Source organism: Hylobates moloch, unplaced genomic scaffold (genome assembly GCF_009828535.3).
Source record: "Hylobates moloch isolate HMO894 unplaced genomic scaffold, HMol_V3 SCAFFOLD_21, whole genome shotgun sequence".
In the NCBI taxonomy this organism is placed as follows: domain Eukaryota; kingdom Metazoa; phylum Chordata; class Mammalia; order Primates; family Hylobatidae; genus Hylobates; species Hylobates moloch.
In genome coordinates this window covers 28,458,834-28,482,322 of record NW_026652296.1, presented here as the reverse complement: position 1 = coordinate 28,482,322, position 23,489 = coordinate 28,458,834, and the positions used below count along the sequence as shown (strand labels likewise).

General features: G+C 47.4%; 1 protein-coding gene across 7 annotated transcripts in view; it reads left to right on the top strand.

Annotated features, from left to right (window-relative positions):
- POFUT1 (protein O-fucosyltransferase 1) overlaps nucleotides 1-23,489 on the top strand; it is a 71,459-nt gene that overhangs the window by 13,483 nt on the left and 34,487 nt on the right. For 6 of the 7 annotated variants that reach the window (XM_058432708.1, XM_058432709.1, XM_058432704.1 and 3 more), the window contains exons 5-6: nucleotides 7,245-7,437; nucleotides 9,840-10,082. In XM_058432708.1, the coding sequence (XP_058288691.1) occupies nucleotides 7,245-7,437; nucleotides 9,840-10,082 (436 nt within the window). Of the gene's footprint in view, nucleotides 1-7,244; nucleotides 7,438-9,839; nucleotides 10,083-13,461; nucleotides 21,933-23,489 lie in introns of those variants that run through there. The other variant, XM_032142787.2, reaches the window with a different exon arrangement.

Here is a 23,489-nt window from a genome sequence, read left to right as displayed (position 1 = left end):
CTCCTCTTCTCTGGCCTCAATGCCCCATCTTTAAAATGAAGGGGATGGGCAAGATGAGTGGGTTTGAAACTATCTTCAGAGTTTTCAGGAAGTGCTTGTCAGGCATGGTGGCTCACACCTGTAATCCTAAGGGATTACAGAGAGGCCAAGGCAGATGATCGCTTGAGTCCAGGAGTTCAAGACCAGCCTGGGCAACGTAGGGGGACCCCATCTCTACAAAAAACAGAAAAAATTAGCCAGGCATGGTGGCGCACACCTGTAGTTCCAGTTACTTGGGAGGCTGAGGTGGGAGGATCAGGTGAGCCTGAGGAAGTCATGGCTGCAGTGAGCCCATGATCTGTCCACTGCACTACAGCCTGGGCAACAGATTGAGACCATCTTAAAAAGAAAAAAAGTGCCTCTAGGGCCTTTATGGAGGGCAGCAGTAGGGGACCAAGTTCCAGGGGCTCAATTCCTCCTCCCTATTGCCTTCAACCAATAATTCTTAAATATATCAGGGCTCTCAGTAAGGCAGAAGAAGTTTGTAGGCCACAAGTCTAGGTGTGTCAGACTTAAGTTAGGCTACAGGTAGCTGGAAGCCCGAAATAAGAGCAGATTGATAGGGTTTATTGTTTTCTTAAGTGAAAGAAGAACTGGGTATGCAGTCCAGAGCTGGATGCCAGCTCCATAGTGTCATCAAGAATCCAGCTGTGTGCAGTGGCTCACACCTGTAATCCCAGCACTTTGGGAGGCAGAGGCAGGCGGATTACTTGAGGTCAGGAGTTCAAGACCAGCCTGGCCAACATGGTGAAACCCCGTCTCTACCAAAAATACCAAAAAAAAATTAGCCGCGCATGGTGGCATACACCTGTAATCCCAGCTACTCAGGAGGCCAAGGTAGGAGAATCACTTGAACCCGGGAGGTGGAGGTTGCAGTGAGCAGAGATCCCGCCACTGCACTCTAGCTTGGGTGACAGAGTGAGACTTCGCCTCAAAAGAAAAAGAAAAAGAATCAGGCTTCCACTTCTTTGTTCAGCCATCCAGTATTAGCTTTTGCATCACCTCATGGGCCAAGATGGCAGCTGAAGCTCCAGCCATCACATCCCAACTGGAGGAACAAAAGTTACAAAAGGGCATATCCTCCCTTTTTAAGAAGCCTTCCCGGAAGTCCATTATAACCTTTCTACTTACATCTCATTGGCTAGTACGAGGGCACATGGGCCATACCTAGCTGCCAGAAGTACTTAGAAATGTCTTTCTTTTTCTTCCCCCCCCATGCCCGGGGTATGTTTGGCTGATAAGAAGTGTCTTTATTTTAGGCTGCCATGTATCCAGCTGAAAACTGGGTTCTAGGGAAAGAGGATAAGAGGTATTTCTTCTTTACGACGTGATTTCTGAGGATCCTTCTAGCTCTGCTCCTTCTGAGCCTGTGAATAGCCTTGCACAGCTCTAATTCAGCTGACGCTTACTGCACATTGGCTATTAGAAGGCAATGCACCATCGTGCCAAACCATTCTCAGGTATAATGGTCCAGGTATTTGAGCGCATGGCTTGTCATTCTCCCAGGCTGCCACTTCCCTGTGGGAACCAGAATGAGACTGGAAGAGTGAGAGGGAGACAGCCATGCAGAGAGCTGGAGGGAAAGGCAGTCCTTCATGGCAGGGACATCCAGAACAAGGCCCTGCCTTGTTCATGTCCCTGGGTCTTCTGTACTCAATATGGGTTTCATCCACTGGTGGTCCCACAGATACATACTGGACACATAAATGGATGCTGTATACAGAGAAGTCCCAGTTTGTTGGAGAATCTCAGCAGCACAGGCATGGTGGTGAAGAACCCCAGAGGTTCACTGGGCCCAGCAGCAGGAAAGCCAGCCGACTTCAGCTGGATAACAATAGGCAAAGGGCCTGACCAAGGGTGAGCAGTCGCCAGGCAGGTGTTGCTGGTCAAGATTTTCTTTCCAGCCAAGAACCCTGTTCCCCCGCTTTCTTTCCAGACAGCACTGTCTTACCTCACCAAGAGTAAGTGAGCAGATCAGCCTTAGCCTCTCGCTGCTTGTTGGGTCTGAGCTGATGTTGTTCCACTGGGACAGCTCTTTGCTGGTCCAGATCCAGGTAGAGGGGACACACATTCCAAGTCTGGAATTCACCGAAGGTCGGCTGCAGGTGCTTTCCAAGAGGTCGGGGGGTGGCAGGGGGCCGCAGATCCTGGTTTTATCCTGATGTTCCAGCCCCACTGGGAGATCTACTCTGGCTTTCCTTTGAAAATCCTTTTGAGGTAGCATCTGAAAGATTAGCCGAAGACCTGGCCCATAGTAGGTACTCAGGTAATATGAATTCCTTCCTTCTCTAACCCCTGACAGCCTCATCTGGTCTTTCTGGTGAGGTCCCCAAATCTTTCTCATTTATTCTAAAAATATTTATCATGCCTACCATGTGATAAGGTCCATGCTGGGGCTGGGAATCAGAAGATTAAGCCACAGACTCAGCTCATTGTCAGGGGTGGGGGAGATGGGAGTGAGGGGTAGTAGTTAAGAACATAGGATCTGGAGCACACTGCCTGTATTTAAATCCTGGCTCCACCAATTCCTAGCTGTGCAACCTTGGGCACGTTACTTAACCTCTGTGCCTCAGTTTCTTTACCTGTAAAATGAGAATGACAGTAATACTTCCCTCACAGAGCTCTTGTGAAAATCAAATGACTTAATATACATAAGCAATCGGAGCATTGCCTATCACATAATGAGGCCCAATATACAATTAACAGTTATGTACATATAAACAAAACTGGAGTCTAGGCCAGGCTCGGTGGCTCACGCCTGTAATCCCAGCACTTTGGGAGGCTGAGTTGGGTGGATCATCTGAGGTCAGGAGTTTGAGACCAGCCTGGGCAACATGGCAAAAACCCGTCTCTACTAAAAATACAAAAATTAGCCGGGCATGGTGGCACGTGCCTGTAATCCCAGCTACTCAGGAGGCTGAGGTAAGAAAATCGCTTGAACCTGGGAGGCGGAGGTTGCAGTGAACCAAGATCACGCCACTGCACTCCAGCCTGGGCGACAGAGCAAGACTCTATCTCAAAAAAAAAGAAAAACTAGAGTCTAGCAAGATAAGTGTCACATAGCTGGACCATCAAGGAACACTTTCTTGTCACTGGTCCAAGGCCTGTGTAAGTGACACAGGCCTTGGATAGTGTATGTGGGAGCAATGGCAAACAGGCTGCTTGGGTCCCCAGCCTCACCAGCTGACAGTTCCATGGGCAGGGAAAATGGCTGCAGGGCATATCATTGTGCAGAAGGTAGCAAGAGAAGTGGGACAGGGAACACTCCCTAAGGAGGTGAGGCTTGGGAATTGCGACTGACCTTGGAGGTGTGGAAGGTGTTTGCTGAGCAAGCAGTCTGTGTTGGGTGTGGAGAATGAGTGGCATGTCTGTCACAGCACTGTTGTGTGAGGGAAAGATTGAAACGACCCCACTGTCTAGCAAGAGGGAAATAGGTAGGTAAATTGCAGTTTATTTGTACAAAATGGAAAACTTTTAGAGAAGCTAATACAACCACATGATCCACATGATCAACATGGCCAAGTCTCTGAAACATAAAGTTAAATTTTTAAAAAGTTGATTAGATTTATATGTAACCTTTAACTAGGTTACATGCAATGTGATGACAATAAGAGCTAGAATTCTTTGAGAGCTTTCTGTGTGCCAAGGTACTGTTCTAAATGCTTTGCTTTGATTAATACATTAATCCTCTCAGTAGCCCTATAAATGGATATATTAATTAGCTTGGCTGTACTATTCATTTAACTACATACATGTAGATCAAAATATCATATTGTATATCGTAAATACATACAACCTTTTTTTATTTTTTATTTTTATTATTTTTTGAGATGGAGTCTTGCTCTGTTGCCCAGGCTGGAGTGCAGTGGCACGATCTCGGCTCACTGCAAGCTCTGCCTCACGGGTTCGCCATTCTGCCTCAGCCTCCCAAGTAGCTGGGATTACAGGTGCCTGCTACCACGTGTGGCTAATTTTTTGTATTTTTAGTAGAGACGGGGTTTCACCGTGTTAGCCAGGATGGTCTCGATCTCCCGACTTCGTGATCCACCTACCTTGGCCTCCCAAAGTGCTAGGATTACAGGCGTGAGCCACCGTGCCCAGTCAACTTTTTTTTATTTTTTTTGAGACAAGGTCTCACCCTCTCACCCTGGCTAGAGTGCGGTGGCACGATCATGGCTCACTGCAGCCTCAACCTTCCAGGCTCAAGCGATTTTCCCATGTAGCCTCCTAGGTAGCTGAGACCACAGGCACACACCACAACACTCGGCTAATTTTTTTATATTTTTGGATAGATAGGGTGTTGCCATGTTGCCTAGGCTGGTCTTGAACTCCTGGGCTTAAGTGATCTGCCCACCTCAGCCTCCCAAAGTGCTGGGATTACAGGAGTGCCATCACACCCAACCACAATTTAAAAAAAAAAAAAAGAAGAAGAAGCTTTATGATGTGGGAACTGTTATCTCTATTATGTGGATGAGGAACTAAGGCACGTAGTGGTAAAGTCACCTGCCCAAGTTAGCTAGTGGCTTAGTCAACATTGGAACAAAGCATTCTGGCTTAACCTACATTCTTCATCATTCCACTCCATAGAAAGCATGCAGAAGAATGCTCCCCTCCTTTTTGATGTCTATAGTAAAAGTGTAATCATACATTAAAACACATTACCCTCTGGGAGGGATGATGGCAGGATGAGCTTGTATTTAGGTGTGTGTTTTTTGTTTTGTTTTGTTTTGTTTTTTAAACCTGAAACAAAGCAAAGTTTCTGCTGATTTGGGTCATGGGTATATAAATTATTAAATTATTTTCTGTATTTGCCTGGATGGTTTGAAATATTTCATAGTTTTTATTTGAAATTTTCATTGAGGTCATTGTACATTTACATGCAGTTGTAAGAAATAAGACAGCAACCTCCCATGTACCCTTTACCCAATTTCCCCCAATGGTAACATTTTGCAAAACTAGAGTACAGTATCACAACCAGGATATTGACATTGATACAATTTATCCATCTTACTCAGTTTTCTTGTACTTACTTTTGAGTGTGTGAGTGCATGCCTGTGTGTGTGTCTGTGTGTGTGTGTGTGTGTGTGTGTATTTCTGTGCAATTTTATCGTGTGTGGGTTTATGTATCCACTACCATAGTTAATACACTGAACGGTTCCATTATCACAAGGATCCTGTGTTGCCAGTTTATAACCACACCCACCTCCCTAAACATGTACACCCCATTCCTAACCTCTGCCAACCACTAATCTCTTCTCCATGCTATTGTTTTAAAATGTTTATATAAATGGAACCATACAATACATAACCTTTGAGATTGCCCACCCTCCCTGACCCAAGGATAATTCCCTTGACATCATCCAAATTGTTGCCTGTGTTGATACTGTGTTCCTTTTTTTGGTGGGGTTCATATTCCATGATACAGAGGTACTGCGGTTTGTTTAACCGTTTACTTGTGAGTGATGTCTGGGTTGTTTCCAGTTGGGGGCTATTTTATGAAAAAAGCTGCAAGGGACGTTGGTGTATAGGCTTGTGTGAACATAAGTTTTCATTTTTCTTGAATAAATGCCTAAGAGTACAATTGCTGGGTCGTGTAACTGCATGCCTAACTGCCAAACTGTTTTCCAGAATGGCTGTTCCCATTTCATACTTTTAAGGAAAGGATTTTGGCTGGCAGAAGGCACTTCTCCCCTCCAGCTGGAGGGAAGAAGTATACAGAGATCTAGAACTTGAAAGTACATTGTGAACATGGAACAGCAAGGGGTTTCATGTTGCTGAGAGGTAGTCTGGGTTTAGCTGAAGAGGGAACACAGGTTTGCTCCTCATTTGTTCAGTCAAGAAGTATTGACCGGGCGTGGTGGCCCACACCTGTAATCCCAACACTGGGAGGCCTAAGTAGGCAGATCACTTGAGTCCAGGAGTTCGAGGCCAGCCTGGGCAACATGGCGAAACCCTGTCTCTACAAAAAAAAAATGTAAAAAATTAGCTGAGGCCAGGTGCAGTGGCTCACGCTTGTAATCCCAGCACTTTGGGAGGCCGAGGTGGGCGGATCACGAGGTCAGGAGATCGAGACCACGGTGAAACCCCGTCTCTACTAAAAATACAAAAAAATTAGCCGGGCGTGGTGGCGGGCGTCTGTAGTCCCAGCTACTCGGAGAGGCTGAGGCAGGAGAATGGCGTGAACCCGGGAGGCGGAGCTTGCAGTGAGCCGAGATTGCGCCACTGCACTCCAGCCTGGGAGACAGAGCGAAACTCCGTCTCAAAAAAAAAAAAAAAAAAAAAAAAAAAAAAATAAAAAAAAAAAAAAAAAAAAAAAAAAAAAAATTAGCTGGGCCTGGTGGCACTTACCTGTAGTCCCAGCTACTCAGGAGGCTGAGGTGGGAGGGTCTTGTCTTGAGCCTGGAGGCGGAGGTTGCAGTAAGCCGAGATCACGCCACTGCACTCCGGCCTGGGTGACAGGAAGACCCTATCTCAAAAAAGAAAAAGAAAAGAAAAATATTTACCAAGCTCTTGGATGTGCCAGACACTATTCTGCGCACACTGGAGCACTGCCTTCCCACAGCAAGGACAGATGTGAAATAATTATGAGGTGGACTGTGTATGAGGGGGAAGCAGGGGCTTGGGAGGGCATGATAGGGGCACCTGCAGACCCCTGCTCCCTTCCATAGCGCAGGGACTATGCCTGTCTTGTTTTCCCCCAGGCCCCAATACATAGTAGGCAATCAATAAATGTCTTTTAAATGTTGAATGAATGATTCAAATCCAGTATACATAGTCCCTGTGAGTGTGACCTGGCCGTTGCTTCTGTAAGCAGCTGCATGTCCCAGTCCTGCCATGTAGGTAAAAGGGCAAAGGCTTGGTCCAGACACCCCACCCTGGAATGAATTACCGCACCACAGATTGGAAGCCAATGTGACATATAAAAGGTTGGAATGCTCTACTATAAAGTTTTAATTGTTCGACAAGCAAAGAGGGTTGTAAATTCCGTGCGGCGGGACAGTATTGCATATTGTGCCTGTTGCCGCCGCCACCAAAGTTTCTTATCAGCCCGTTGGTATTTCACAACCTCTCGTGCTTCTTGCGTGTTACAGGGGCCCCTCCGCAGGGTCTCTGGGGCATGGTGCAACACCATCCTTTTTTCCGTGGGAGTGGCAGCCAGGCTCTCTATGCGTCCTCTGACTTCCCTCATTCCATCTCCTGTTTAGATTCTCTCCAAAGGAACATCCGGTGCTTGCCCTGCCAGGAGCCCCGGCCCAGTTCCCCGTCCTGGAGGAACACAGGCCACTACAGAAGTACATAGTATGGTCAGACGAAATGGTGAAGACGGGAGAGGCCCAGATTCACGCTCACCTCGTCCGGCCCTATGTGGGCATTCATCTGCGCATTGGCTCTGACTGGGTAACTTCCCCCTTCCTCTCTCACTGGCTAACTTGGATGTGTCCCTGAGCATGGCCCCGGCCTGTAGGGATTGGCCGCGCGTCCCAGCCAGAGCAGAGAGCTCTCACTTGGCCTGGTTCGTGGGATTGTGTCCCATCGTCCCACTGCAGCACACATCAAAATGTAACTCCAGAGTGCCTGCCAGCCAGCTCTCACTTTAGCAGCAGCTGTTTTTATCCTCATTTTACAGATGGTTAAACTGAGAAATCAAGCCAGACCCCAGGTCAGGCAGCAAGCCATAAAGAGGCCACAGTCCAGGAGTCCCCTGTCCTAGCTCAGTGTCTGGCTAGTAGACTCCGTGTTGAAAAACCAACTATGGAGATGAGGCATGGCTCCCAAGAAATGAAGATGTCATCCTAACAGAATTTGGAGGCTGTTTAAATGTGCAGAATCCTTGTATTCCAACGAGGTTTTCACCTCTGTGTGAAAATAACAGAATCAATATAGACGGTCACCTTAATTTACTTAAGAAGATATATAGATATGTTAGAAATGCTCATTGCAGAAAACTTGAAAAATACTAAAATTAAAATTCACTCATAGCCAATTGATGAGGTAATCTTACATTTACCCACTAAACTCTCCTCTTTCCCCCAGCCCCTAGAAAGAAAGGGAGCCAGACCCAGGATATTTTATGAGTGGCTCCAACCAAACATTCAAGGAATAGTAATTCCCATCTATACTTTCCTACAACATCAAGAGATATAAGATTCTATTTTTTATAAAGCTAGCATAACATTAATACCAAGCTCAGATAAGGTCAACTGAGAAAGTTATAGCCTATTCTTGCTTATGAACACAAATGCATAGACCCTAAGTGAAATATTAACAGGTCAAACCCAATAACATATTAGCATACAACACAAACACGTAAAAATCTATTGCAAGAATGTAACGAAATTTACTATATTAACACCCAAAGAAGAAAAATCATATGATCATCTCAATAGAGGCCAAGAAAGCATTTGATAAAAGTCACCACCTGTTCATGATAAAAACTCATAACTAACCAGGAATAGAATGGACCCACCTTAACTTGATAAAGGCTATCTCTCGAAACCACAGCAGATAGCATACCTCCTGGGGAGCTATTGGAAGTGTTCCCACTGTAGTTGGGAATCAGATAAGTCTGCCCGTTAGCACTGCCACTGTTCAGAATTCAGTGAATGTCCCAGATAATGCAGTAAGACCAAGAAAAGTCATTTTTGTTTCAAAAAGCCAGGCTTTCTGTGCTGTGCCCACCGCCCAGAAATAACCACTGTTAACTCTTTTGATGCATTTTCCTCCTCCTTCAATGCCTTTTTTTTTTTTTTTTTTTTTTTTGAGACAGGGTTTCACTCCATCGCCGAGGCTGGAGTGCAGTGGCAAAATCACAGTCCACCACATCCTCCACCTTCTGGGCTCAGGTAGTGGTCCTCCCACCTCAGCCTCCTGGGTAGCTGAGACCACAGGCGCACATAACCACACCTGGCTAATTTTTGTATTTTTTGTAGAGATGGGGTTTTTGCCACGTTACCCAGACTGGTCTCCAATTTCTGAGCTCAGGCCATCAGCCTGCCTCAGCCTCCCAAGATGCTGGGATTACAGGTGCGAGGCACTGCACCTGGTCCACAATGTTTTCTTAAAAAATGTAGTTAGGCCGGGCGCGGTGGCTCACGCCTGTAATCCCAGTACTCAGGGAGGCCGAGGTGGGTGGATCACGAGGTCAGGAGATCAAGACCATCCTGGCTAACATGGTGAAACCCTGTCTCTCCTAAAAATACAAAAAATTAGCTGGGCGCGGTGGTGGGCACCTGTAGTCCCAGCTACTTGGGAGGCTGAGGCAGGAGAATGGCGTGAACCCGGGAGGCGGAGCTTGCAGCGAGCAGAGATCACACCACTGCACTCCAGCCTGGGCGACAGAGCAAGACTCCGTCTCAAAAAAAAAAAAAAAAAAAAAAAAAAAATGTAGTTAGGCCAGGCGCAGCTGCTCATGCCTGTAATCTCAGCACTTTGGGAGGCCAAGGTGGGTGGGTCACCTGAGGTCAGGAGTTCAAGACCAGACTAGCCAACATGGCAAAACCGCATCTCTACTAAAAATACAAAAAGTAGCCAGGCATGGTGGCAGGTGCCTGTAGTTCCAGCTACTCGGGAGGCTGAGGCAGGAGAATTGCTTGAACCCGAGAGGCGGAGGTTGCAGTGAGTGGAGATCACACCACTGCACTCCAGCCTGGGTGACAGAGTGAGACTCCGTCTCAAAAAAAAGAAAAAAAAAATGTAGTTAGGTTCTTCCTGTATAGCCTGTCTTTTTCCACTTACCAGGTTTTGCTTCTGGGGTTCCAGGGCAGTTGCCAGTATTTAACCCTGTTCCCCGCTCCCTGTAGAAGAACGCCTGTGCCATGCTGAAGGACGGGACTGCAGGCTCACACTTCATGGCCTCTCCGCAGTGTGTGGGCTATAGCCGCAGCACAGCGGCCCCCCTCACGATGACTATGTGCCTGCCTGACCTGAAGGAGATCCAGAGGGCTGTGAAGCTCTGGGTGAGGTCGCTGGATGCCCAGTCGGTCTACGTTGCTACTGATTCCGAGAGTTATGTGCCTGAGCTCCAACAGCTCTTCAAAGGGAAGGTATGTGTGGGCCAAGTGGGAGTGCAGTAGGAAGGGAATGAAAGGAGGAGCCAGGACGGTCCCACTGCCCACTGCATGCTTCACGGGCTCCCCTACAAGCCTTTTGCCTGGACCTACCATTCCTCTTCAGTTCCTACTCTCCTTCAAACCCCAGCTCAGAGGCCTCCTCCGTAGTCTTTCCAGGTTTTCATCCACTCCTGGAGCTCACATATCCCTGCTGGGACCTTTGCGACCCTGTATCATTTCTTCTCTTGGGCACTTTCTGGACTGTATGAGACTGGTGTAGAAATATGTCTTATTTCCTCCCAGGAGCTGTAGGCTCCTTGAAGGCAGGGTCCAAGGCTGACACACTGTTACATTCCTTGATGTCTAGCCTGGTGCTTCGACCTCTTTGGGACTGAAACCCTGCCTTACCATCACCAGTGTCTAGTACAGTGCCTGACACTTAGTAGGCAGTCAGTTTGTTGAATGAGGATGTAGAGGGTGGGCTCTGGGGAGAGATCCAGTATAGTGGAGGAGTTAATAGCAGAGACTCTGGAGTCAGAGAACTTGAATTTACCCACTGTGCAGTCTCTGTGCTTCTGTTTCCTCATCTATAAAATGGGATTGAATAGTACCTATCTCATAGGGCAGTTGTGAAGGTCAGATGTAAAGAAATTGAAATAGTTCCTGCTACAAAGTAAGTGCTCAATAAAGTTAGCTATCATCAATAGTAGAAATTGTTGGCTGATGAATGAAGGAAAGGATCTTTGTGCTTAGCAAACCCTTGAAGAAGCCGTGAATAGTGAGTATTCAGTACATGAGTAAATACTAGAATGTTCTTGGTCAGTGCTTACTGTATCAGTGAAGAGTAATACTCAGGCAATGAGTGAGTATGTATTGATAAAATGACTGAATTAGTATTAAGCATTCCATAGGACTTTGTAAGATGAGTGAAAACCATAAATGCTGTGCAGGCCTTAAGAGGCAGACACTGGGTACCGCTGGCTTTATATCAAGGGCCTCCCCTTCTCTTTCACCCCAGACACACAGGAAGCTCCAGCGCAGAGAGGAAGTGCTAAGTCAGCACATTCTAATCTCCTCCCCACCTACTGAACAGAAAATCAGAGCTGGGGCTGGGCAGAGTGGCTCATGCCTGTAATCCCAGGCCAAGGCAGGAGAATTGCTTGAGGCCAGAAGTTTGAGACCAGCCTGGCCTAACATAGCAAGACCCCCATCTCTATTTAAAAAAAAGAAAGAAAGAAAAGCAGAAGAAAAATATAATTAAGAGAAAATCAGAGCTGAGTGGTCTCAGGGGTTGTCTAACCCAACCCCTCTATTTTATAGCTGAGGAAACCAAAGTCCCAAGAAAGCATAGAGTTTACCCAAGCAGTCCCAGAGCTAATTATAATGGGCGTGACACAGAGTGGGTAAGTTTCAGAATGTGAATGGAATTGTTTGGGGGATTTTGGCCATGATTAAACTGGTATTATTTCTTTGCTACAATCCAGATAGCAAGATGATGATTTTGGTTACATCAGAAATCTCTGTGGAACAGCAAAGCACTTTCAGCCCCAACTCTGCCCACATTCCCCCCACCTACCTACAACCCCTAACTACCTCTGTACTAAGCTGAAGCATTTGGAGAGTCCCAGGGAGTTTTTTTGTGAGTTTTTGGAGTCAGTGTATCTGTTACACCTTGAACCTCTTGCCATTTTCTATTTCCTGTCCCTATGCCAGTCTTCTCATCCCTCCCCACCCCTCAACTCCCTTCTCCATGGTTCAGAGGCCACCTTTATCCTGAAATAAGCCTTGCTCCTCCATTAAGCTGGTCCAGTGCTGAGTAGGGGTACCAGTAAATAAGATGTGGTCCCACTCTCCAGGGCTCACATTCTAGACCCAGGAAAAGAGGCTGCAGAGAGCTATAACGTGTGCCACAAAGTGGGTTCAGGAACTTGCTAGAGAGATGGGCAGGTCCATTCATTCACCTGTCCACTCACCAGATTTTTACCGGGGCAGGCTCTGTGCTGGGCCTGGCCAGCAGTGGAGAGCAAACCAACACAGCTCTAGCCCCAGTCAGGGGCAGGAGATGATGCTAATCAGAGAATCACTAAGGAGTGGAAACTATAAGCAGAGATGTGTGCTCCAAAGTAGAGCAGCAGGGTTCTGTGAGAGTGAAGAGCAGAGGACACTGGCCTAGGCTAGAGGGCCAGGGAGCGTTTCCCCAAGGAGGCACCACTGAAGCCGAGATGCGAAGGAGAACTAGGAGCTAACCAGGTAAAGGGAGGTGCACCCCGAACAGTACAGCACGTGCAAAGGTCCTGAGGAGGGCGGGAGCCTGGGTAGGGGCTGGATGATGGGGGTGGGATAAGAAGAGTCCCAGCGAGGGCCTTGTAGGCCATGTTCACAATTTGTCACCCTTATCTGAAGGGCAATAGGGCATCATTAAAGGGTGTTCCTCTTGGAGGGCGGGAAGGACAGGTGCGAGGTTATCTCGAAAAGTTTCTTCTGGCTGCTCTGTGGTGAGTAGACCAGGAGAGGCAGTGAGGGGACCAGGAAGAGGCTGTTTCAGTCCATCAGGCAAGAGATTGTGATGATTCGGCCCAAGGAGTGGCCCTCCCTCAAGAGAAGGGCTCACCTTTGGGGAATATCTCGGGGGTAGATTGGACGGACCTTGGGCTTGGATTTGGGGTACATGGGAGACGGAGGCATCCAGCCCAGAATTGGAAGGTGTGGAGCTCTCTGTTCCCCTCTGTGGTTTGGTGGGGAAGTCCATCAGGCCAGGGCTTTAGGAAAAACAGAATTTGAGCTTAGACTCTTAGTCTGGTCAGGCCAGGCACAGTGGCTCACGCCTATAATCCCAGCTATTTGGGAGGCTGAGGCAGGAGGATCACTTGAATCTCAGAGTTCAAGACCAGCCTGAGCAACATAGCAAGACCCCTCCTCTAAAAAAATTGTTTTAAATTAACCACGTGTGGTGGTGCACACCTGTAGTCCCAGCTACTTGGGAGGCTGAGGTGGGAGATTGCTTGAGCCTGGAAGGTTAAGACCTGCCTGGGCAGTATAGCAAAAACCCATCTCAAAAAGTAAATAAAATAGAAGAGTCTGGTCGGTATTTTAATGGGTGATGAAGCAGCATTCCAGGCAGAGGGAACAGCACAAGTGAAGACATGAAGGTGTGAATGGTGTGTTTGGAGCTGAGGCTCCTGGAGCCGGGATGGTGGGGTGGGCCTAGGCAGCAGCTGGGCAATGCTTCCTCAGACACTGAACCACATCTTCCTCCTCTCTGCCCCTCCTTTTGTGTCTGTAACTGCAGCCCAGGGAATAAGGTTGGGGGTGTGGATGGCAGGCCTTTGCCAGCAGCCACCCCAGCTTATATGCTCTGCGCTTCCCCCTGCAGGTGAAGGTGGTGAGCCTGAAGCCTGAGGTGGCCCAGGTCGACCTGTACATCCTCGGCCAAGCCGACCACTTTATTGGCAACTGTGTCTCCTCCTTCACTGCCTTTGTGAAGCGGGAGCGGGACCTCCAGGGGAGGCCGTCTTCTTTCTTCGGCATGGACAGGCCCCCTAAGCTGCGGGACGAGTTCTGATTCTGGCCAGAGCACCAGACCCTCTGATCCTGGAGGGACCAGAGTCTGAGCTGGTCCTTCCAGCCAGGCCTGGCAGCCAGAGGTGTTCCGGGATTGCAAACTCCTCTTCTCACCTGCCAAAGATGGAGAAGGGTGCCAGGGACCCCTGGAGGAGGGAGACGTTCCATATCCCAGGGCATAGGACTTCCAGGTTCCTAGGAGCAGGAGCATCTGCCATCGCACGTGCTTTCTGCTCTTCTGGGAATTTCTCACAGCGGCAAAGCAGTCCAGCCTCCGTCTTCTGGTCAGCTCTGCTCTGAGCAGCCTGGGATGCTGAACTCTTCAGAGAGATTTTTTTATAGAGAGATTTCTATAATTTTGATACAAGGTCATGACTATCCTAGAACTCTCTGTGGTTTTTGAAAATCAGTGAATTCTATTAATGTAGGTACCTAAAGTGACCTTAACTGAATGTGGATGAGGCTGGGGCTGGTGTGGGTCTTTTGGCTAGTTTTCAAGGTGTCCCCCATGTGGCCCTCAAGAGCCATCCCCACTGCCTGGCCAGAGCCATTGTTGTCCCCCACTTCCTAGGCCATTTCTCGGGCTTGGGGGTTGAATACTGTTCTGTGTTGTAAACACTATGCAAATGGAAGTTATCGGTTGTGGTACTGTGCAGCGCTCTGTGGGCGACTAAGTGCCACTCACATAGCATGTTCCTGGCAAGGAGCACATACCATCAAGCCACACTATCATGGTATTGTTCTCACAGTCTTTTGGTGGTTGGTGGCCACTGCAAACCTGGCACCATCAGATCTCTTCTGATCTCTTGCCCCAGTGGGGCCTGGTTGGTAGAATGTTGGCATTAGGTTGATATCCAAAGCCTGTTCTCCCAGCCATCCTCCTGCAGCTGGAGCCTTCAGGCCGTATTCTCACGAAGGAACGTTTGCCAAGGTTCTGACCACATAGAAGATGCCCAGGGCCCAGAAGCCATCAGAATTATCAGTGGAGAAGCACCTTTTCGCTCTTCCCTTCCAATGTAATCTCTGCCAACACCATGAGGCTTAAGGTGCTCTAAGTCATGAGTGTTTTGGTCTCAGATGCTGCAGTTTTAATAATCTATGACTCCTGAGAGCCCATGGTTTTTTGACCTTGTGGTTCTAAAATTCCATGTCTGACCCCTGTAGATCTTTTCCTTGCCATGTCACCTCCCTTGGCCTTTGATCCTGGAAAGGTGGCAGAGCCTCCACTGAGCCAGGCCCAGAGCTCCTTGCAGTGCCTTTTCCCTTGTTTACCTGTGGGAGGAAACACTTTTTTTGTCAGGGGCAGCCTGGGTCAGAGCTCAGAGGTCACACTGTATCAAAGATCTCAAACAGCAAAGTCAGCATTTGCTGTATAGAGCTGCCACCCAACTCTAAGCAGGAGAAACTGTACAGAAAGGGCTTTGCTATTTTTCCCTTTTGGGAAAACAATGAAGTGTTTTAAGTCCTGGGTGGACTGAGAGATGGTTTGCCTGTCCAGACTTGCTCTCAAGCCTCATCCAGAGAAGAAGCTGCAGATGAGGGATCCCGTACACTCCCTGCCGCCACTAGGTTGTAAGCCTGTGGCTGGCTGGCTGATTTCATTTTGGAATTCATTTGCTATCCACAGCCTTACACTAAGCATACACTTTAGAGTCTGGGGCTCCAGTGGGGCCATCCTAATTTTTTTTTCTCCCAAGACAGGGCCTTGTTCTGTCTCCCAGGCTGGAGTGCAGTGGCATGATCATGGCTTACTGCAGCCTTGATCTCCCAGGCTCAAGTGATCCTTCCGCTTCAGCCTGTCTGGTAGCTGAGACTGCGTGCCCAGCTCCAAATCACCTTGATTCATATCAGCAGTAATAATGACTTGTATTCTGAAAGAAAGGGCACCAGAAGTTCTATCAAAATTCAATTGTGTTCGGTGAGCTAGCACTGTTTCCTCTGACCCAATTTTCTTACCTATAAAATGGTGATAAAAACCAACAGGTTGTTCAAAGGCCCAGATCAGCTAAAGCATGTATATAAGAGCACGCTGTAAACTTGAAAGAGACAAAGGCACAAATGTGGCTGTTGATTAATTTGACTGCCTCTCGTTGCTCATCACCTCCATGCCAGGCACTGTGCTTGCTAAGTGCTTTATGGGCATTCTCTTATTTATTCCCCAGCCCTGGGAAATAGGAGCTGTCATTATCCTTCTCTTTCTGCACAAGGAAAAATTAATGCCCTGAGAATTCTCATAATTTTCCCAAGGCTGCCCAGCTGGTGGTGTTAAGCCAGAATTTGACCTCCCAGAGCCAGTTTCCATTAGCCGCCATGCTCTGCTGCCTCTAATTCACAGAATGCACTTTCTACCCTGTGTGCCATGGAGGTCTTCTATGGAAAAATGATCAGCCACCTTACCTTCTACTGGGTACCTGCTGTGAGTCTGCCTATGCCAGAAGGATTAAGGAGGGGAGGTTACCCAAGAAACAAAGCCTACATGCCACTTACAGCCCCCATTGGATGGTTACTCAGTACAACAGTCTTTGATTCAGCAGGTGTTTGTTCATCACCTACTATGTGTCAGGCTCTTGCTAGGTACTGGGGATGCAGGAGAGACTCAAGCATAAAGTCTTTGTTCTCAAGGAATTTGCATTCTAGAAAGTAGAAGATGTAATAAATGTACTGTGGGAGGTGTTGATAAATGCTATAAAGAAACATAAAGGGTTTGGGAGCAAAAAGAGGGAGTGGATCTATTTTAGATAAGGAGCCCAGGTAAGACCTCTCTGAAGAGCTGCCATGAAGGAGGGAGGGAGCACATTCCTGGCAGAGAAAACAGCACGTGCAAAGGCCCCGAGACTGGAGTGTGTGCCTGAAGAGCAGCCAGGAGGCCAGCATGGCTGGAGAGGCAGGCATAGGCAGGGAACCGAGCAGCAGGTCAGAGCAGGTGAGCTGACATTCTGCAGCCTGGACGGCCGTGGCAGGAAGCTTTTAGTTGGAGAGATACAGGAAGCCTCCTAGGATTCTGAGCAGAAGAGGGGCATGAGCTGATTCACATTCCGAAGGACCTCTCTAGCTGGCCGGTGCTGAGGAGGTTGGAGAGAGAAAGGGTGAAAGCAGAGAGACCAGTGCAGGGCTGTTACAGGGTTGCAGGCGAGAGACTGGGGTGCTGGGCTCCCCTAGACTAGGACTCCAGTGCCCTCCTCTCCCAAGAGACAAAGGCCATTGCATTGAAGGAGGTGGGAAATGATTAGATTCTGAACATATATAATTATTTTTCAGTCTTTGATTTCAAAGATACAAATATTTACATAGTTTTAATCATGCAATATATACAATTTAATGTCCTAGTGTTTTACTTAATAGTGTATCATGTTTTCCCTGTTGGTATGTAGCCTGGATAAATGCTCTTAATTATAAAAAATTCTACTGAGGAGTGTTCCATAGTTTATTGTTTTCCTATTATGAGAATTTAGGCCAAGTGCGGTGGCTCATGCCTGTAATCCCAGCACTTTGAGGGGCCGAGGTGGGCAGATCACTTGAGGTGAGGAGTTGAAGACCAGCCTGGCCAGCATGGTGAATTATCTCTACTAAAAATACAAAAAAATAATAATAATAGCCAGGCATGGTGGCACATGCCTGTATTCCCAGCTACTTGGGAGGCTGAGGCAGGAGAATGGCTTGAACCTGGGAGGTGGAGGTTGCAGTGAGCCGAGATGGTGCCACTGCATTCCAGCCTGGGCAACAGAGCAAGACTCCATCTCAAAAAAAAGGAGACTTAATGTGCCCCCAATTTTTCACTATTGTTATTTGAAAAAATATTTTTATTTGTAAGAGTTTTTCTTTATTTAAAATGTTCATTAATAAAGTTGTTGGACAGGAAGCAAAAAAAAAAAGTTGATTAAGATAAATTCCCACGGCCGGGCGCGGTGGCTCACGCTTGTAATCCCAGCACTTTGGGAGGCCGAGGCGGGCGGATCACGAGGTCAGGAGATCGAGACCACGGTGAAACCTCGTCTCCACTAAAAAAATACAAAAAAATTAGCTGGGCGTGGTGGCGGGCGCCTGTAGTCCCAGCTACTCGGGAGGCTGAGACAGGAGAATGGCGTGAACCCGGGAGGCGGAGCTTGCAGTGAGCCGAGATCGAGCCACTGCACTCCAGCCTGGGCGACAGACGAGACTCTGTCTCAAAAAAAAAAAAAGATAAATTCTCAGAAGTGAATTTGTTGGATCAAACACTTAAAACTTTTTGTTACGGAAGAATTCAAATATAAATAAAAAGTTGTGAGTAATAAAATGAACTCACAGTTTCAACAATGACCCACATTTTACCAGTCTAGTTTCATTTACTCTCCCACACCCAAGTCTGTTTGCTAGAGTCTTATAGAAAACCTAAATGTGTTTTGAAAGAAGAGCCGACAGGATTTGCTGACATGCTGAATGTGGACTGGGAAGGAAAGAGGAGTCCAGGGTGCTCCAAGATTTAGGGCCCAGGCACTAGGGAGTTGTCCCTGACTTGCAGAGTGACCTTGAAGCAAATCCCTTCACCTCCACATTCCTCACCTCAGTATTACAGGTGCTAATGGTCTAGACAGTGCTTCCCAAAGGGTAGTCTTCAGAGGTTCCTTCCAGGGCTGGTTGATAAGGCAGATTCCCAGGAGCCACCCTGAACCTGAGAATCAGAATGTCTCGGGGGTAGTGCCCAGGAATCTGCCTTTTCACAAGCACCTGCAAATGATTTGGATGCCCAGTGGCCCAAGACCTGAAACTCTGGTCGTCAGACCAGCAGCGTCAGCATCACCTGGGGGAACTTGTTAGAAATGCAGAATCCCAGGCCCCCGCCCAGAACCACTGAGTCAGGATCTCTGGGGACGCAGCCCAGGAATCTCTTAAGCTCTCTTGGGGCTAAAACTTGAGCAACACTGATCTGAAGGAAGTGGGGATCTCACTGTGTGGTCAGTCAGCCCACGGTAATGGAAGACCTGCAGCCCCTCCCTGGCAAGCCTCACGAGTTCCACCAGGCGTGGTCAACAAGGTGGCTTTAGGAACTGCCTGCTGCCCAGTTTGTATTGACCTACATCTCCTATTGTATGCTTGTAGGGGCTTTACAACCAGATGATCAAATCTCTCTCATTGTTTTAGGGTCAGACCAAATTTATATATAAGAAAAGGAAGGGAAGCCTGGGCGCAGTGGCTTACTCCTATCATCCCAGCATTTTGGGAGGTTGACACAGGCCAATGGCTTGAGCCCAGGAGTTCGAGACCAGTCTGGGTAACATAGGGAAACCCCGTCTCTACAAAAAAATACAAAAATTAGCTGGGCATGTGGCATGCACCTGTAGTCCCAGCTACTCGGGAGGCTGAGGTGGGAGGATCACTTGAGCCCAGGAGGAGGTTGAGGCTACAGTGAGCTGTGATGGCACCACTGCACTCCAGCCTGGACATTGGAGTGGGACCCTGTCTCAAAAGAGAGGGAAAAAAAAGGGAATTCAATTTTTCAAAATTAAGAAAAGGAAATTCCATTTTTCAAAATCTGCATCTGATTGGAGAAATGGAGAAGCTGGTGTTCAAAGGAACCAAAGCTGGAAACACTGTCCTGAAACATCATAGATCTCCAGAAGTATGGAAGGGAGGGGACAGAGAATAAGAAAATAAAGAAGAAAGAGGAGAAAGGACAGAGGGAGGAAGAAAGAGTTGAGTTCTCATTGCCATTTTCTGTACAAAGAAGCTCAGCAAATAATCTGTTAATAGTAACTACAACAACAATAATAATAAGCTTTCACTGGCCTGAAAATAAAGATCCTTCCTCTCCTCGGTTCTCCTGTCCTTAGTGCAATTGACCAAAAAAAAAAAAAACCCATAGCCTGAAGGCAAATCCTGCACCCTGGATTATGTTGTCAAAATGAATTCAAATTCTTGCTTGAAACCCGGTTTATTTCAGGGTTGAGACCTTTCCCTTGAAATAACATTAAGGGCAAGCAGGTTTGGTTTGTTTTTACATCTAATCCTTTATTGATCATCAGCCCAGGACGCCAAGCATAACCAGGTAAACAGTGAGAATGGAAGAAACAAAAGGCATTTCCCAGAAACCTCATTCCTCAAGTGCAGTGACTCAGAACAATGCCCACCTGGGGGCGGCACCCCGGGGAGGATACCCCACCCCTCTGAAAAATCTACCTTTCTGAAAAAAAATTGGCAACACATTGATCCATTTGATATTCATCTCCTCCAGTGTGGGGGATGTTTTCCCCTCTCTGACACTGCACAAGCTGGTTTAGGAGGTCCTGGGCAGGCACTGGCAGAAGGCAAGAATTATCTTTTCAGTTTTTCTCAATCCTGCTAACAATGCCCAAAGAGAAAGTCTCAGTTCAGTGCTATCATGTCATTAACTCCTCTCTACTGCTTGCTAATAATCTGTCCTTGTAACAGAGTAGACCTCAGAGTCAGACAATCTTAGTTTTCTGGAATTTAGTAACACTATTATTAAGTAAATAAATGAATTATTTATTTATTTATTTATTTATTTATTTATTGAGACAGGATCTTACTCTTGCCCAGGATGGAGTACGGTGGCTCGATCTTGGCTCACTGCAGCCTCAACCTCCCAGGCTCAAGCCATTCTTTCACATCAGCCTCCCAAGCAGCTGGGATCATAGGCACGCACCACCACACCAGCTAACTTTTGTATTTTTAGTAGAGATGGGGATTCGCTGTGTTGCCCAGGCTGGCCTCGAACTCCTGGCCTCAAGGGATCCTCCTGCCTCAGCCTCCCAAAGTGCTGGGATTACAGTGAGCCACCGTGCCCTGCCATTTTATTTATTTTTGGTCTTTTGTACTTGTGTTTTTCTGTTTAAAGATGTGATTTAAAGTTTCCTTTTAAGAAACTTAGGTTACAAAAAGTGAGTTGGTTCAGAGAAAAAGTATTGAGTAAATGGTGTAGCATGAATTATGAAGATAAAGTTTGGGAGATCCTTACTCGGCTGGCCCCTGATGACAGCTCAAAACAATACCCAAGGGGCTTTTGTGAGAGAAACTCTCCTCACTCTTCACACCTCCACACTACTGTCTAAGCTTTTGCTCTGCTTAAAACATATCGTAAATGTTTCAAGATTCTATGAAATTCTCCTTTTCTGAGCTCCCATAGAACCTTGAAATTGTAATAATAAATAACATGGGCTGGGCGCGGTGGCCCACGCCTATAATCCCAGCAGTTTGGGAGGCTGAGGCAGGTGGATCGCTTGAGCCCAAGAGTTCGAGACCACCCTGAGCAACAAAGTGAGACCCCCCCCCCCCCTCTCTACCAAAAGTCAAAAAATTAGCCAGGCATGGTGGCAAAGCGTCTATGGTTCCACCCACTCAGGAGGCTGAGGTGGGAGGATCACTTGAGCCCAAGAGGTTGCAGTGAGCCATGTTTGTGCCACTGCACTCCAGCCTGGGACAGAGGGAGACCCTGTCTCAAATAATAAGTAACATGTATTAAATGACTAACACATATCATTTACCGTGTGCTACAGTGTTCTAAGCAGTTCACATCAATTAACTCGCCTGATTAGAGAATATCCCTAAGAGGTTGCTTTTCTTATTATCTCCATGTTACAGATAAGAGCACTGAGAAGCAGTGAGGTGAAGCACCCAGCTTAAGGTTGTAGAGCCTGTGAGTGGAAGAGCTGGGACTTGGGCCCTGGAAGCATGGCACACGAGTCAGTGCCCCAAAGCCATGCATTGTGCTGCCTCTCATGTCATGTTACCCATCAGACCAAATAATTTGCTCACTTGTTTCCCCAGCTGGACCAGAAGTGTCCCCCAGGAATAGGGGCCATGCCTGATGCATTTCCCAACATCAGCGCCTAGCCCAGTGCTTGGTTTATAAAAGTGTCCTAAATTTATGGCCGGGCATGGTGGCTCACGGCTGTAATCCCAGCAGTTTGGGAGGCCAAGGTGGGCAGATCACCTGAGGTCAAGAGTTCGAGACCAGCCTGGCCAACATGGGGAAACTCTGTCTCTACTAAAAATACAAAAATTAGACCAGGCGCGGTGGCTCACGCCTGTAATCCCTGCACGTTGGAAGGCCAAGGCGGGCGGATCACCTGAGGTCGGGAGTTTGAGACTGGCCTGACCAACATGGAGAAACCCCGTCTCCACTAAAAATACAAAATTAGCTGGGCGTGGTGGTGCATGCCTATAATCCCAGCTACTTGGGAAGGCTGAGGCAGGAGAATCGCTTGAATCTTGGAGGTGGAGGTTGCGGTGAGCCGAGATCATGCCATTGCACTCCAACCTGGGCAACAAGAATGAAACTCCATCTCAGATTACCAGGCATGGTGGAAGGCTCTGTAACCACCACTTGGGAGGCTGAGGCAGGAGAATTGCTTGAACTGGAGGCGGAAGCATATATATATATATATATATACACATATATATTCACTCATTCAACCCATATATGTGTATGTGTATATATACGTCTGGCATCATGGAGGGTTCGTGGAGGAGGTAGGAGTGGAGTCAAATGATGGGTATGATTTTAACAGCCACATATGGGAGATAAGAAAAGGAATTATAGATGGAGGGATTGCATGAACAAAGGTGCTGACCCAGGTGTTGAGAGCTAAGTTTGTGGGGAGCAGCAAGCAGTGCTGGGCATAGGTTTAGGGAGGTGGAGACAGGAGATGAGGCAGCATCGGGAGGTTTGAGCCATGTGAGAAGGCTCTGGAATGCCAAACTAAGAGGTTTGGTCCTTACCCTTGGGGATCTTAACCAGAAGTTGTCTCAGGATTAGAGGCAAATACATGGGGTAAGGGTACGAGCAGGGGCTTTGCAGGGCTCACTAAGGTCCCTGAGGCATCATAGGAGTGAAAGGGTCCCCACAGTCCCCCTTGAGGGCAATGCCAAAGGGCAGGACTTTGGCTGCATAAATTAGTCAAAAATGTAATGACAATAAATTCATGTACAGGGTGAAAAATTCAAAAAGTTCAAAATAATATACCTGTAGTGTGAAAAATAAGTGCCCCCTTGCTAGCACAAACCCCACTCCAGAGGCAAACACTGCTCAAAGTTTCATGGCCAGGTGTGGTGGCTCACACCTGTAATCCCAGCACTTTAGGAGGTGGAGGCAGGTGGATCACTTGAGATCCAGGAGTTTGAGATCAGCCTGGCCAACATGGCAAAACCCTGTCTCTACTAAAACTACAAAAGTCTTGGATTTGTACACTTTGATTTCGGTCCTGGTGCCACAGTGTGCTGGCTATACAGTCTGGGAGACTTGGCTTCAAATCCCAGCCCAGTCACTAACTCAAGTCATTGTGGGGGTCAAACAAGTCACTAGCCTGTCTGAACCTGTTTTTGCATCTACAATACAGAAATAGGCCTAGCATGGTGGCTCATGCCTTTAATCCCAGTATTTTGGGAGGCTGAGTCAGGAGGATCACTTGAGGCCAAGAAATCAAGAACAGCCTGAGCAATGTGGCAAAACTCCATCAATACAAAATAAAAATAAAAAATTTAGCCAGGTGTGGTGCTGTGTGCCTGTGGTCCCAGCTACTTAGGAGGCTGAGGCAGGAGGATCACTTGAGCCCAGGAGGCAGATGCTGTAGTGAGCCGTGATGGTGCTACCGCACTCCAGCCTGGGCAACAGAGCAAGACTCCGTCTAAAAAAAAATACACATGCACACACATACACACACACACACACACACAGAGATATATATATATTGCCACAGTACCTGATGCATAGTAGATGGTTGATAATAAAAGTGTGTTATTATTTAGTGAAATTGCATAACCTTTCTGAAATTCAGATTCTTCAGCTAGGAACCAGCAGTTGGCCTGAGGCTGTCAGAGAGATTCCAAAGTTCATGAAAATGCTTT